The 14755-nt window shown below is 42.9% G+C and overlaps 1 protein-coding gene across 1 annotated transcript; it reads left to right on the top strand.

Moving 5' to 3' along the window:
• The first annotated feature begins 77 nt into the window (after window positions 1-77).
• Window positions 78-11072, top strand: LOC311127024 (nucleolar complex protein 3 homolog). Its single transcript, XM_084158764.1, has 20 exons — window positions 78-225; window positions 570-774; window positions 989-1112; window positions 2370-2533; window positions 2678-2740; window positions 3079-3209; window positions 3406-3661; window positions 4607-4782; window positions 7357-7485; window positions 7598-7729; window positions 8265-8345; window positions 8489-8589; window positions 8680-8752; window positions 8839-8902; window positions 9008-9079; window positions 9217-9398; window positions 9497-9625; window positions 9714-9811; window positions 10365-10449; window positions 10720-11072. Exons 1-20 carry the CDS (start codon window positions 217-219, stop codon window positions 10846-10848), a joined length of 2403 nt encoding a protein of 800 aa, XP_084014890.1. The 5' UTR covers window positions 78-216; the 3' UTR covers window positions 10849-11072.
• Window positions 11073-14755: the final 3683 nt, after the last annotated feature.

Here is a 14755-nt window from a genome sequence, read left to right as displayed (position 1 = left end):
AGTACGTGGCGGTGTTTTCAAATCAATATGAAGAGATCACCGTTTACTTCAATGATCTTCACCGACGCCTAGCTAGTAGAAAATAAATACTTCCGGTAAAGGAAAGAAACACGTGTGGCAATATTTTACAGTTTATATTATAATAATCAACGTTATACTAGTTATTTTATATCGATTCAAACAGGCACTCCATCTTTTTAAAATAAGTCCTTTACGATGGCTCCGGTAAGTAAATATTGTTATAGATGGATAGCTAAATAGTAGCTAACGCTAGCTGAATTGCTTGCCGTAACTAGCTAGCTAAGTAGCTATCTAGAACGTCTGTGCAGTTTCTCATTTTGTCAGCATTCAATGGCTTTAATTTACGCTGAACATTTTGTGTACTAATGTAATGTTACTCACCATTATTATAATGCAAACTATAACATCCACATCAATATCAAACGTCACATTGCTAGACATGCATTCACTAGACATGCATTCAGCTAGCTAGTGACTGTTAAATCCCAGTTCAACACCCAAGTTGTTCATATGAATACAAAGCACTGACGACCTTTTGTCATCAACAGCCAAGGAGCAAGAAGAGGAAGCCGAGCTTTCGCAGGCTGCTGAAGACGAGCAACGTGAAGCTTGACAACAAGCTGAAGAACCGTCAGTTCAAGAAGGAGAGCACCGACAAGAAACACCGCAAGGAGCAGAAGAAGCTCCGGGCAGCTATCAAAGATGCGGTGTTGAAGACCCCCCTCCCCCTGGAGCGCTACAAGAAGAGGCCAGGTGTGTGCAGCATGACTACCCATCCATACAGTAGTATAGCCTAACATCTAGACCCTGCCATCTTGCGCTCAAGCTGAATGATGCACTGTTTACAATGCACTGTTCCACACTATGGCACCAACATAATTCCCTAACCTATATAAAGTGATATTTTGTTTTTGAGAGTCCTGTTTGGTGGCGTTGATTACATGTCCCTGTCTTGTGTCTGTTACAGAGGATGAAGAGGAGGAGGAGTTTGTAGAGTCCCTGCCAATAGACATGATGGATGAAGATGACCTGGAGCAGATTAAGGCCATGGCTCAGAAAGCCTCCTTCCTCACCAGAGACCTGTCATCGAGGTAATGACAAGCGATGGGGGAAATTACACAGTCCATACTGTATTTTCACCCACATACAGCCAGTCAGGATTTCTTTATAGTGTGATGTACCATCTGTCTATTCATTTCATGTACATCCCATCACCAGTAGATCATAGCAAAGTGCACACATGGTGAAATGTATAGCTATAGGTAACTGCCAAAATAAAGGAAACAGGGCATTGGGCCACCGTGAGCCAGAAAAGCTTTAATGCACCTTGGTATAGATTCTACAAGTGTCTGGAACTCTATTGGAGGGATGCCATACCATTTTCCCATGAGAAATTCCATTGTTTGGTGTTTTGTTGATGGTGGTGGAAACCGTTGTCTCAGGCGCCGCTCCAGAATCTCCCATAAGTGTTCAATTGAGTTGAGATCTGGTGACTGAGACGGCCATGGCATATGGTTTACATCGTTTTCATGCTCATCAACCATTCAGTGACCACTCGTGCCCTTTGGATAGGGGAAATGACATCCTATGGGGGCATAGCCATGGTATCCAAAATAATGGCCTGCCCAGCATTTTTATACATGTACCTAACCATGATATCCGTATAGTCTAAATATGTTTGAAAGCAAAACATTTTTGGGGACACTTCAATAGAGAGAGAGAGAGAGAGACCAACTTGGGCAAGTTAAACAAACTTGTTGCTGCCATAGGTTATCTATCATACCATCTGGTAGTGCCTGTCTTGACTGCATCATATCATTGTAAAGAAGCTAGCTAGCTAAAATGGCAAAGCTAATTGAGGCTATTTTGAGGCGTCCTTGTCTACAACAACTCCATGAAACATCAGCCTACCTGTTGGTTGATCATTGTAGCCTACTCCTTCTCATTTAGCCAATTTAATTCTGTAATTTTAATTCCATTTTGCAGCTACAGCTGTGAAATATGTAGGCTACCGGTGTGTCTTTTTTATGGGGCTCACTCATAAAAACTCATAACTGTTGTTTTATTAACATTTAAAATGTAATGGTCAATCGATGTAGAATATGTAGCAATGTCACACAGATAATTTAATTAATTTTAATTAAAATGAATACTCTTCCCAAGTAATCGAATACTAACGGCCGTTCTGATATTCAATTGCTTAATTAACTCAGGAACTACACCTGTGTGGAAGCACCTGCTTTCAATATACTTTGTATCCCTCATTTACTGAAGAGTTTCCATTATTTTGGCAGTCTGTAACTTATCTTCTCACTTAACCTTACTTGTTTCTACTTGAATACCTGCAGTGGTCCAGTGCATGCCAAAAAGCGCAAGGGGGAGCAGCAGGGTCCAGAGAGTTATGAGAAGATGCCCAGAAAGATGCAGCTAACAGAGGAGAAGGAGGTCATTCACCTCCTGCCAATCAAAGACAAGATCAGAGGCCTTATCCCACAGAGCATGGAGAAACCTGGTAGGATCTTCACCTGAAAATGTCAATTTTTACCTTAGTCATAAGTCGCTCTGGATAAGAGCGTCTGCTAAATGACTCAAATGTAAATATTGTTAAAACGTTTTAGAATTTATAACTCTGGTTATGTGGTTTTGTCTTTTTCAGTTGAACCAAAAAAAGCTGAGGAGGAAGCAGATGCCCCGACTGGCTTGGAGCAATTTGAAAACGGTACCAGCATCATGAACCACTTCTTGACTTGAGTCAGCCATCCTCTCTGTGTAGAATGTGTTGTTAGACCAACTATTGGTGGCCGAGTCCTGGTCAGTAGATGAGGTGCTTCTCTGATGTTGCTGGGGTGTATTCATTACGCCGTTTCTGTTGCAAAACGTTTAGTCTGTCGAAAAACATTTTACAACAGAAACGGTTTACGGCAAAAACGGAAACGAGAGTTTCTATTAGACAAATTCAGGTAGGTCCCGCCCCGTTTCATTTTCTTCCGTTTGGTTCTTAAACGCTAAACTGTTTCCGTTACAAGACGTAATGAAATCACCCCTGTTTGTCCACAGAGGATGAGGCTGTGACTGGGCCGGCTCTGACCCCTCAAGAGCAGCTGAAGCTCCGCACACAGAAGCTGACAGACAGGAAACTACGCATCGCCAGTCTAGGATCAGACATCCTCTCAGACCCCACCATCAACGTATGGCTGCTCAGGCTACTGTTGCTTCCTTGTCCCCATGGCAACATTTCAAGTATTATCTTATGTCACATAGACCAATAATGTCATAGCAGATAGAAGGGGATTTGGGAAATGTTTTGTTTGGTTCTCCTTGATGGTTTCTGTATGAAACCACTGTGTCTGAACTCTGAAGAATGAACTGTCTGTCTGTGTTCAGATCAAGAAGCTGAAAGAGCTGCGATCCATGCTGATGGAGACAGACCCCTACGTGGCCGTGACGGTCAGAAAGCTGGTCATGGTCTCTCTGATGGAGGTCTTCAAGGACATCGTCCCCTCCTACAGGATAAGACCCCTGACAGAGACAGAGAAAGCTTCAAAGGTGAAGAAAGAGACCCAGCAGTTGAGGGAGTTTGAGGAGGGCTTGGTGAGCCAATACAAGTTCTACCTGGAGAACCTGGAGCAGACAGTCAAAGGTACATGGACACACTCTCACACTGAACCCACTTTTCTCTTTATTTGTTGTTATTAATGACTTGTTGTGACTGGTTGTTGTGCTTGTTATGACTGGTTCATATTAATGACTTGTTGTGACTGGTTGTTGTGCTTGTTATGACTGGTTCATATTAATGACTTGTTGTGACTGGTTGTTGTGCTTGTTATGACTGGTTCATATTAATGACTTGTTGTGACTGGTTGTTGTGCTTGTTATGACTGGTTCATATTAATGACTTGTTGTGACTGGTTGTTGTGCTTGTTATGACTGGTTCATATTAATGACTTGTTGTGACTGGTTGGTGTGCTTGTTATGACTGGTTCATATTAATGACTTGTTGTGACTGGTTCGTTGTGCTTGTTATGACTGGTTCATATTAATGACTTGTTGTGACTGGTTGTTGTGCTTGTTATGACTGGTTCATATTAATGACTTGTTGTGACTGGTTGTTGTGCTTGTTATGACTGGTTCATATTAATGACTTGTTGTGACTGGTTCGTTGTGCTTGTTATGACTGGTTCATATTAATGACTTGTTGTGACTGGTTGTTGTGCTTGTTATGACTGGTTCATATTAATGACTTGTTGTGACTGGTTGTTGTGCTTGTTATGACTGGTTCATATTAATGACTTGTTGTGACTGGTTCGTTGTGCTTGTTATGACTGGTTCATATTAATGACTTGTTGTGACTGGTTGTTGTGCTTGTTATGACTGGTTCATATTAATGACTTGTTGTGACTGGTTCGTTGTGCTTGTTATGACTGGTTCATATTAATGACTTGTGACTGGTTCGTTGTGCTTGTTATGACTGGTTCATATTAATGACTTGTTGTGACTGGTTGTTGTGCTTGTTATGACTGGTTCATATTAATGACTGGCTGCTGTTGGTTGTAACGATTTGCTGTGTGAACGCCCTGCCCTGTAGACTGGAAGCAGAAGAAGAGAAAGCGCAGTGAGGCGGTATCCCTGCAGTCCTATAAGGGCCTGGCTGAGGTGGCCATCCGCTGCATCTGTGAGCTGCTGGTGGCCCTGCCACATTTCAACTTCCACAACAACATCATCGTCATGGTGGTGCCTTTGATGAACGACTCCATCAAAAGGGTGAGTCTGGAGTAAGGGTTGGATGGGTCCCCAGAACCCCATATTAGGACATTCGAAAATCTTGTCGCATGAAGTTCACTATAACATTATTTTGTAATTTCATACAAATAAACTCAGCAAAAAATTTGATTTGATCTTATGATGTGTTGGATGGTTTTGCTTGTCTGTATTAGGTGTGTTAATCTCGGAAACCCAGAACTGAAATCTTGCATAAATGTCCTCTCACTGTCAACTGTGTTTATTTTCAGTAAACTTAACATGTGTAAATATTTGTATGAACATAACAAGATTCAACAACTGAGACATAAACTGAACAAGTTCCACAGACATGTGACTAACATAAATGGAATAATTTGTCCCTGAACAAAGGGGAGTCAAAATCAAAAGTAACAGTCAGTATCTGGTGTGGCCATAAGCTGCATTAAGTACTGCAGTGCATCTCCTCCTCATGGACTGCACCAAATTTGCCAGTTCTTTCTGTGAGATGCTACCCCACTCTTCCACCAAGGCACCTGCAAGTTCCCGTACATTTCTGGGGGGAATGGCCCTAGCCCTCACCTTCCGATCCAGCAGGTTCCAGACGTGCTCAATGGGATTGAGATCCGGGCTCTTCGCTGGCCATTGCAGAACACTGACATTCCTGTCTTGCAAGAAATCGCTCACAGAACGAGCAGTATGGCTGGTGTCATTGTCATGCTGGAGGATCATGTCAGGATGAGCTTGCAGGAAGGTTACCACATGAGGGAGGAGGATGTCTTCCCTGTAACGCACAGCGTTGAGATTGCCTGCAATGACAACAAGCTCAGTCCAATGATGCTGTGACACACCGCCCCAGACCATGACGGACCCTCCACCAACAAATCGATCCCGTTCCAGAGTACAGGCATCGGTGTAACGCTCATTCCTTCGACGATAACCACGAATCCGACCATCACCCCTGGTGAGACAAAACCACAACTCGTCAGTGAAGAGCACTTTTTGCCAGTCCTCTGGTCCAGCGACGGTGGGTTTGTGCCCATAGGCGACGTTGTTGCCGGTGATGTCTGGTGAGGACCTGCCTTACAACAGGCCTACAAGCCCTCAGTCCAGCCTCTCTCAGCCTATTGCGGACAGTCTGAGCACTGATGGAGGGATTGTGCGTTCCTGGTGTAACTCTGGCAGTTGTTGTTGCCATCCTGTACCTGTCCTGCAGGTGTGATGTTCGAATGTACCGATCCTGTGCAGGTGTTGTTACACGTGGTCTGCCACTGCGAGGAAGATCAGCTGTCCGTCCTGTCTCCCTGTAGCGCTGTCTTAGGCGTCTCACAGTACGGACATTGCAATTTATTGCCCTTTCCACATCTGCAGTCCTCATGCCTCCTTGCAGCATGCCTAAGGCACGTTCACGCAGATGAGCAGGGATCCTGGGCATCTTTCTTTTGGTGTTTTTCAGAGTCAGTAGAAAGGCCTCTTTAGTGTCCTAAGTTTTCATAACTGACCTTAATTGCCTGCCGTCTGTAAGCTGTTAGTGTCTTAGCGACCGTTCCACAGGTGCATGTTCATTAATTGTTTATGGTTCATTGAACAAGCATGGGAAACAGTGTTTAAACCCTTTACAATGAAGATCTGTGAAGTTATTTGGATTTTTACTAATTATCTTTGAAAGACAGGGTCCTGAAAAAGGGATGTTTCTTTTTTTGCTGAGTTTAGATGTGGTTTTGCAGAGACATGGAGATGGCTATGTGGAGTTGTAGCTTTAGTTAACCCTATAGGCTAAATTGGCCTATATGGATAGGGCTAAATTGGCCTATGTGGATTGGGCTAAATTGGCCTATATCAGGGTTCCCCAACTGGCGGCCAAATCGCGGGTGGTTTAAGTTGGCCCCCCATAAAAGACTGTAAAAACACCAGGAAATCCGCTCCCAAGTATTCCCACGCATAATGGAGAGACGTGTGAGCGTATAAAAATTATAATAGTTGATTCGATTTATATAGCAATTTTCTACCAACTGAGGTACTCAAAACGCTTTACATAGTAGGGGGAAACTCACCTCATCCATCATCAATGAGCTGCACCCATCTCAGTGCCAGAACTCTCACCACACATCAGCTCATTGATACGGGTACGAGGGTAAAGGGCTACGTCCTATGAAATTAAACAGGGATATGATTTTATCTCGTGATGTGTTGGATGGTTTTGTCTTGTCTGTATTAGGGGTGTGTTAATCTCGGAAACCCAGAACTGAAATCTGGCGTAATTGCCTCAGATGCTCGATTAAAGTTCTGAGATGTTAGGAGAAAGGTGCTAACGCGACTTATGAAGTCTCCACCCCCCTAAACGGAAACTCTCCAAGTTTCTGGCAAGTATATTGGCCGAATGACCCCTTCCCATCTGAAATTTGAAAGATGCGAAATCGTGGTTTGTCCAAATAATCAGTGACGAAAAAGCAGTGGACTGGAACAAAGTTCCTCGTTAGTCGCTGCATCCCACAGTCTGTTGACAGACGCTACTACCATTTATGTTACGTGCTTCTGTCTACGAGTGATTAGGGGTGTGCTTGTCTCTTGACTACTGAGTTTGTCTTGGTTGTGCAGGTGTCTGATATGTGCTGTGAAGCTGTCAAGAAGCTGTTGAAACAGGACAAACAGGGCCAGGCATCACTAGGGACAGTCAAAGTGATCTCCGGACTGGTCAAGAGCAGGAACTACGACGTCAGACCTGAGGTACTTTTCACCTACTATTTCCCGGCAAAACGTTGAGTTTGAAGAGTTTTTGACGGCATGTCTCTTGTCGAAATGCATCTGACGTTTTCTCAATGTTGACTTTTCCCTACAGCTGCTGAAGGTTCTCCTCTGTCTGAGGATAAAGGAAGTAGAGGTGAAGAAGGACACAGACGACACGGCTCCCAAAAAGAAGTTCATGAACTACAAAGACAAAAAGAAGAATCTGTCCAGGATGCAGAGAAAGGTCAGTAGCCCTTAACGGGGGCAAGCAAACATGTGGAATTGTTTTAAGATGCTCATACCAAGGGTCATTTAGCTATTTGCTTTTGAATTTGAGGACCCCTTAAGGTATCCCATTTTTTGATGAAACGTTGCATTTGGCCTTCCTACTATTAGCCCATATAAACAAATTGAATAACAACTTCAACTTCATAGATGGATAAACAGATAGTCCCAAAATAAATCTAAAGGAAGTTTGTTCTGAAGTGTCTGTCCTATATCTGAGATAGTAGTAGGATCAGGAAACTGTATTTATTATTGTATTTAACCCCATATTTTAGTGCCTAAAATATCTCCATATATACTTCCATTAATCTTTTAAACTGGTACACGGCTACCTTCAGACATTACATTACATTTACATTACATTTAAGTCATTTAGCAGACGCTCTTATCCAGAGCGACTTACATGTCTTCCTGTGTTTAACTAGCATTCTGTGAGTTTAAATGTTTTATGTGTCTGTGAAAAGTGTAATGGAAGTGTCCTGTCATCCTTACAGTGGAAAAAGGCTGAAGAGAAACTAGAGAAAGAGCTACTAGAGGCTGAGGCATCAGAGAACAAAGACAAGAAGCTCAAATTGGTGAGTTTAATTAAATACTTTTAACTGTCTCAAATGGGTAGGAAGGAATGTTTTTTAATATAGAGCTGAAAAGCTCAACGTTTTGAGAAAGTGATTTTAAACTTCTCATGACCCAAATTCCAATTATCGGTTCTTTCTCCTAGCACACGGAGACCTTGAACATAGTGTTCCTGATTTACTTCAGAATCCTGAAGAAAGCTCAGAAGTCCATCCTGCTTCCCTCCGTTTTAGAAGGGTTAGCAAAGTAAGAGACGGATACATTAATAACTTACGCAAATGTAAATATATTTGATAGAATGTGGACATTGTTTTCTGACAAATTTCTTCTCCGAAGGTTTGCTCATCTAATTAACCTGGAGTTCTTTGATGACTTGTTGAACGTTCTCCAACATCTTATCCAATCAGGGGTGGGTAGTACAAATCCTTTACCAGTCACATCCAAATACTATTCACATCATCTGATATGATTGGCTAATGGCTTTTCTCCCTTTAGGATCTGACCTATCGGGAAAGCCTTCACTGCATTCAGACAGCCTTCAACATCCTTTCTGGTCAAGGTCAGTGATTGGTTTATGATGACATCATTGAGCATTATTAAACACCTCACAGAAATATATGTACAGGACATGCACATTTAATGAGTTCCTTTCTTTTGCGAACAGGTGATGTCCTCAATATTGACCCTCTGAAATTCTACACCCACCTGTACAAAACACTGCTCAAACTCAATGCTGGTAAGTCAAACTGTCTAGAGCTTATTGAAGCCCATGTCTGGCTCACCGTCACCGAATGTGTTCTGCTCTGATCTGACCCGTTCCTTCATTAAAACGATCAAAACAAGTTTTAATACTGTGGCTGTTGTTTTCCCCAGGTGCGTCTAATGATGACATCAGCATCGTACTGCGTTGTCTCGACGTGATGCTGACCAAGCGTAGGAAACAGGTGACCCTGCAGCGCGCCTTGGCTTTCGTCAAGAGACTGAGCACGCTCAGTCTGCACACACTGCCCAACGCCACCGTGGGCATCCTGGCATCCAACAGGATGTTGATACATGTAAGTGTTTACCGTCTGTGTGCATGATGGGGAGGGAGAGATTGTGTGAGAGCATACGTTTGTGATTAAGAAAGCTGTGCTCCCCCTCTCTCTCCCAGACCTTCCCCAAGTGTGACATCCTCCTGGACAATGAGGCTCAGGGTAGTGGGGTGTTCCTGCCTGAGCTGGACGAGCCAGAGTACTGCAACCCTCAGAACACTGCCCTGTGGGAGCTACACACACTCAGGGTAAACACACACACACATACACACACACACACACAGAAAAACACACACACACACAGAGGTATAGCTGATGGCGTTGTTGTTGTTGCAGAAACACTACCACCCAGTTGTCAGGAGGTTTGCCGTTCACCTCTGTGCAGGGGCTCCTAGTGAAGGATCTGGAGCGCTGACCGTTCAACTCACCAGAAGGTAACAACAGTGTGTGCAGACTGTACTCCTGAGTGGCGCAGTGGTCTAAGGCACTGCATCGCAGTGCTAACTGTGCCACTAGAGCCGCGACCGGGAGACTCATGGGCGGCGCACAATTGGCCCAGCGTCGTCCAGGGTAGGGGAGGGAATGGCCGGCAGGGATGTAGCTCAGTTGATAGAGCATGGCGTTTGCAACGCCAGGGTTGTGGGTTCGATTCCCACGGGGGGCCAGTATATGTAAAAATATATATATATATATATATATATATATATAAAAAAATGTATTCACTAACTGTAAGTCACTCTGGATACGAGCGTCTGCTAAATGACTAAAATGTAAATGTAAGAGGATGCCGTCACTTTTCAATCTCACATTTAATTCATCCTCTAAAAAAGGCCCTTTGCTGCTCCTCCAGCTCTTTTACAAATACTCATACAAGACCCAAGTCTTTCTCAACAGTGCTGAGATATGAGATCCTAACCAAAGATGTGTGCATGTGCATTATATTTAAAAAATGATTGAAAGGTGTACATTACTTTTGACCTGTCTCAGGCACCCAGTGGAGCTGTTTGAAGACTACAGAGCTAAAGACATGACCTTCAACCCTCCAGTGGCAGCGCCTTCCACAAAGAAGAAGGTACATCCCGTCCCTCCCTGTCCATGTATATTCCACAATGTTATTAGGCCCCACTTAAAGGAAAACCACCCAAAAAAGTATATTTTGGTATTTGTTTCATTAGTCCATTGTTGACATAGTCCCAAAAGGTTTTGCTTGTCAGCAATCAAGTTTTCAAGATGTGTAACTTTCAAAATACAGAAATCATCCCCGTATGATGCTGCATTTTCCGTTAAGCGAGTTGTCTTTGTGATATCTTTGGCTCCTACCTCTGCATTGTGTCTGTCGCAGGATTATTTCACGATAGGCGAAGCCCTGTTGGATGATAAATTGAAGCAGCAGATTGATCGTGTTCTCTCAGCGGAGGAAGAGGATCCTACGTCGCTGGATTTCTCTGCAGTTCAGAAAAGCAGCACATAACACTTCACACCCAACCGGAACCCCCCCCCCCCCTCTTTTCCTTTGCCTGTATTTTATCTAAATGGACTGTAAAATAACAATCAACCATAAACTGGTTTCTGTTGGTGACATTTCTTTTTAATCATTCTCTTTGCTGGTGTTCAGACATTTTTGACACATGAGAATGCACAAAAATCTTGGATACAGTTAGCTGTTGAAGAACATTAAAGTAATGTTTAGTTAAACCACCTGCCTCGTTGATTACTCATGTCCCGGACCTACAGTCCTGTACATCCCTTTATAAATCTCATGGAGTAATGTATTCACAGCATACAACAGCCCACCATTGCATTAATCTGTAATTTTACTGTAAGTAATCCATATAAATAGTTGCACACTAATTATGCTCCCAAACATTTCCTGGGTATACAGTGCCTTCAGGAAGTATTCATACCCCTTGATTTATTCCACATTTTGTGTTACAGCCTGAATTCAAAATTGATTAAAGAAAAACAAAATTCTCACCCATCTACACACAATACCCCATAATGACAAAGTGAAAACATATTTTTAGAAATGAAATAGTCTCATTTACAGAAGTATTCACACCCCTGAGTCAATACATGTTAGAATCAGCTGCAGCGATTACAGCTGTGAGTCTTTCTGGGTGAGTCTCAAAGAGCTTTGCACAACTGGATTGTACAATATTTGCCCATTATTCTTTTGAAAATTCTTCAAGCTCTGGTTGTTGATCAATGCTAGAGAACCATTTAAGTCAAAACTAACTTGGCCACTTCGGAACATTCACTGTCTTCTTGGTAAGCAACTCTAGTGTATATTTGGCCTCGTGTTTTAGGTTATTGGCCTGCTGAAAGGTAAATTAATCTCCCAGTGTCTGTTGGAAAGCAGACTGAACCAGGTTTTCCTCTAGGATTTTGCCTGTGCTTAGCTCCATTCCGTTTCTTTTTTATCCTGAAACTCTCCAGTCCTTAACGATTACAAGCATTCCCATAACATGATGCAACCACCACTATGCTAGAAAATATGGAGAGCTGTACTCAGTAATGTATTGGATTCGCCCCAAACAAAACACTTTGTATCCAGGAGAAAAATTGCTTTGGCACATTTTTTGCAATGCCTTGTTGCAAACAGGATGTTTTGGAATATTTTCATTCTTTACAGGCTTTTCACTCTGTCAATTAGGTTAGTATTGTGGAGTAACTACAATGTTGATTCATGCACAGTTTTCTGCAATCACATCCATCCATTAAACTCAAACTGTTTTAATAGTTATCTTTGTAGTGACTGCATGAATTGATACACCATCCAAAGTGTAATTAATAACTTCACCATACTCAAAGGGATATTCAATGTCTGCTCTTTTTTTGACCCATCTACCAATATGTGCCCTTTATGAGGCATTGGAAAACCTCTGGTCTTTGTGGTTGAATCTGTGTTTGAAATTCACTCCTTGACTGAGGGACCTTACAGATAATTGTATGCGTGAGGTACAGAGATGAGATGGTCATTCAAAAATCATGTTAACCGCTATTATTGGAGACGAAAGAAACGCACACCTATTTAGGCGAGGTTCTGGCTAACAGTGTAGAACACTTGATAAAGAAAAGGAGAGCCGCACACTAGGAGCTCAGATGCAATAATTTAATAACCAACGTTTCGACAGACAAGCTGTCTTCATCCGGGTTTAATGGCAAACACTGCGGGTCACTAGTTTATATAGTGTCAAAGGACACACACAGGTGTCTGTAAGTACAGTGAGGGAAAAAAGCATTTGATCCCCTGCTGATTTTGTACGTTTGCCCACTGACAAAGACATGATCAGTCTATAATTTTAATGGTAGGTTTATTTGAACAGTGAGAGACAGAATAACGCATGTCAAAAATGTTATAAATTGATTTGCATTTTAATGAGGGAAATAAGTATTTGACCCCCTCTCAATCAGAAAGATATCTGGCTCCCAGGTGTCTTTTATACAGGTAACGAGCTGAGATTAGGAGCACACTCTTAAAGGGAGTGCTCCTAATCTCAGTTTGTTACCTGTAAAAAAGACAGCTGTCCACAGAAGCAATCAATCAATCAGATTCCAAACTCTTCACCATGGCCAAGACCAAAGAGCTCTGTCAGGGACAAGATTGTAGACCTACAAAGGCTGGAATGGGCTACAAGACCATCGCCAAGCAGCTTGGTGAGAAGGTGACAACAGTTGGTGCGTTTATTCGCAAATGGAAGAAACACAAAAGAACTGTCAATCTCCCTCGGCCTGGGGCTCCATGCAAGATCTCACCTCGTGGAGTTGCAATGATCATGAGAACGGTGAGGAATCAGCCCAGAACTACACTGGAGGATCTTGTCAATGAGCTCAAGGCAGCTGGGACCATAGTCACCAAGAAAACAATTGGTAACACACTACGCCGTGAAGGACTGAAATCCTGCAGCACCCGCAAGGTCCCCCTGCTCAAGAAAGCACATATACAGGCCCGTCTGAAGTTTGCCAATGAACATCTGGATGATTCAGAGGAGAACTGGGTGAAAGTGTTGTGGTCAGATGAGACCAAAATCGAGCTCTTTGGCATCAACTCAACTCGCCGTGTTTGGAGGAGGAGGAATGCTGCCTATGACCCCAAGAACACCATCCCCACCGTCAAACATGGAGGTGGAAACATTATGCTTTGGGGGTGTTTTTCTGCTAAGGGGACAGGACGACAACACCGCATCAAAGGGACGATGGACGGGGCCATGTACCGTCAAATCTTGGGTGAGAACCTCCTTCCCTCAGCCAGGGCATTGAAAATGGGTCGTGGATGGATATTCCAGCATGACAATGCCCCAAAACACACGGCCAAGGCAACAAAGGAGTGGCTCAAGAAGAAGCACATTAAGGTCCTGGAGTGGCCTAGCCAGTCTCTAGACCTTAATCCCATAGAACATCTGTGAAGGGAGCTGAAGGTTCGAGTTGCCAAACGTCAGCCTCGAAACCTTAATGACGTGGAGAAGATCTGCAAAGAGGAGTGGGACAAAATCCCTCCTGAGATGTGTGCAAACTTGGTGGCCAACAACAAGAAACGTCTGACCTCTGTGATTGCCACCAAGGGTTTTTACCACCAAGTATTAAGTCATGTTTTGCAGAGGGGTCAAATACTTATTTCCCTCATTAAAATGCAAATTGTTAAGTTGCGTCAATTCAAATCTGGTATTGGGAACAAAAAGAGGTCAATACACGTCTTCTAAAATAGACTAGTATTTTAATTAATGCAAAACACTTCAATGGTAAATATGATGTTCGTATATACGGGTCCACTGAAATACCACACAGGGCACTCAGAGAACTGATCCATTGTTACAGGCTCTTCTTTAAATACCCTGACAGTGATAGTTCCCGCTCCTTGCTGGGCCTATCAGGGTAGAGGCTGAGTGTGGTTTAGACTTACTCAGCCTATCGTTGGCGCACAGGCTGGTCCCAGCCCCTTGGCGCTTCACTGTTGCCAGGTATAAGTTGTTATCATCACAACTTGTCCAGAGAGTCGGCACTTTTTGCAGTACACGTCCTTGAGCGCGGTTTAACAAAGAGGCAGTGTTTGTGTATGTGAGACACAAGTTCTTATCTCTCCCTACTCCCTAACAGCTCCTCACATGAATCACAGCTTGTTATGTTAAACAGTCTATATCAGTACAGCACAAACCTATTATGTTTAATCATTAATGTATTCTTTCTAAGCTAGGCATCACATCTAGTTATAAGAAAATAGATCCCCACAAAATCAATTTATAATATTTTTGACATGCGCTTTTCTAGATTTCTTTGTTGTTATTCTGTCTCTCACTGTTCAAATAAACCTACCATTAAAATTATAGACTGATCATGTCTTTGTCAGTGGGCAAACGTACAAAATCAGCAGGGGATCAACT

The sequence above is a fragment of the Coregonus lavaretus genome (genome assembly GCF_964263955.1).
Source record: "Coregonus lavaretus genome assembly, chromosome: 1".
In the NCBI taxonomy this organism is placed as follows: Eukaryota; Metazoa; Chordata; class Actinopteri; order Salmoniformes; family Salmonidae; genus Coregonus; species Coregonus lavaretus.
Note: the sequence above shows the minus strand (reverse complement) of the source record. Positions and strands in the feature narration are given on the sequence as shown.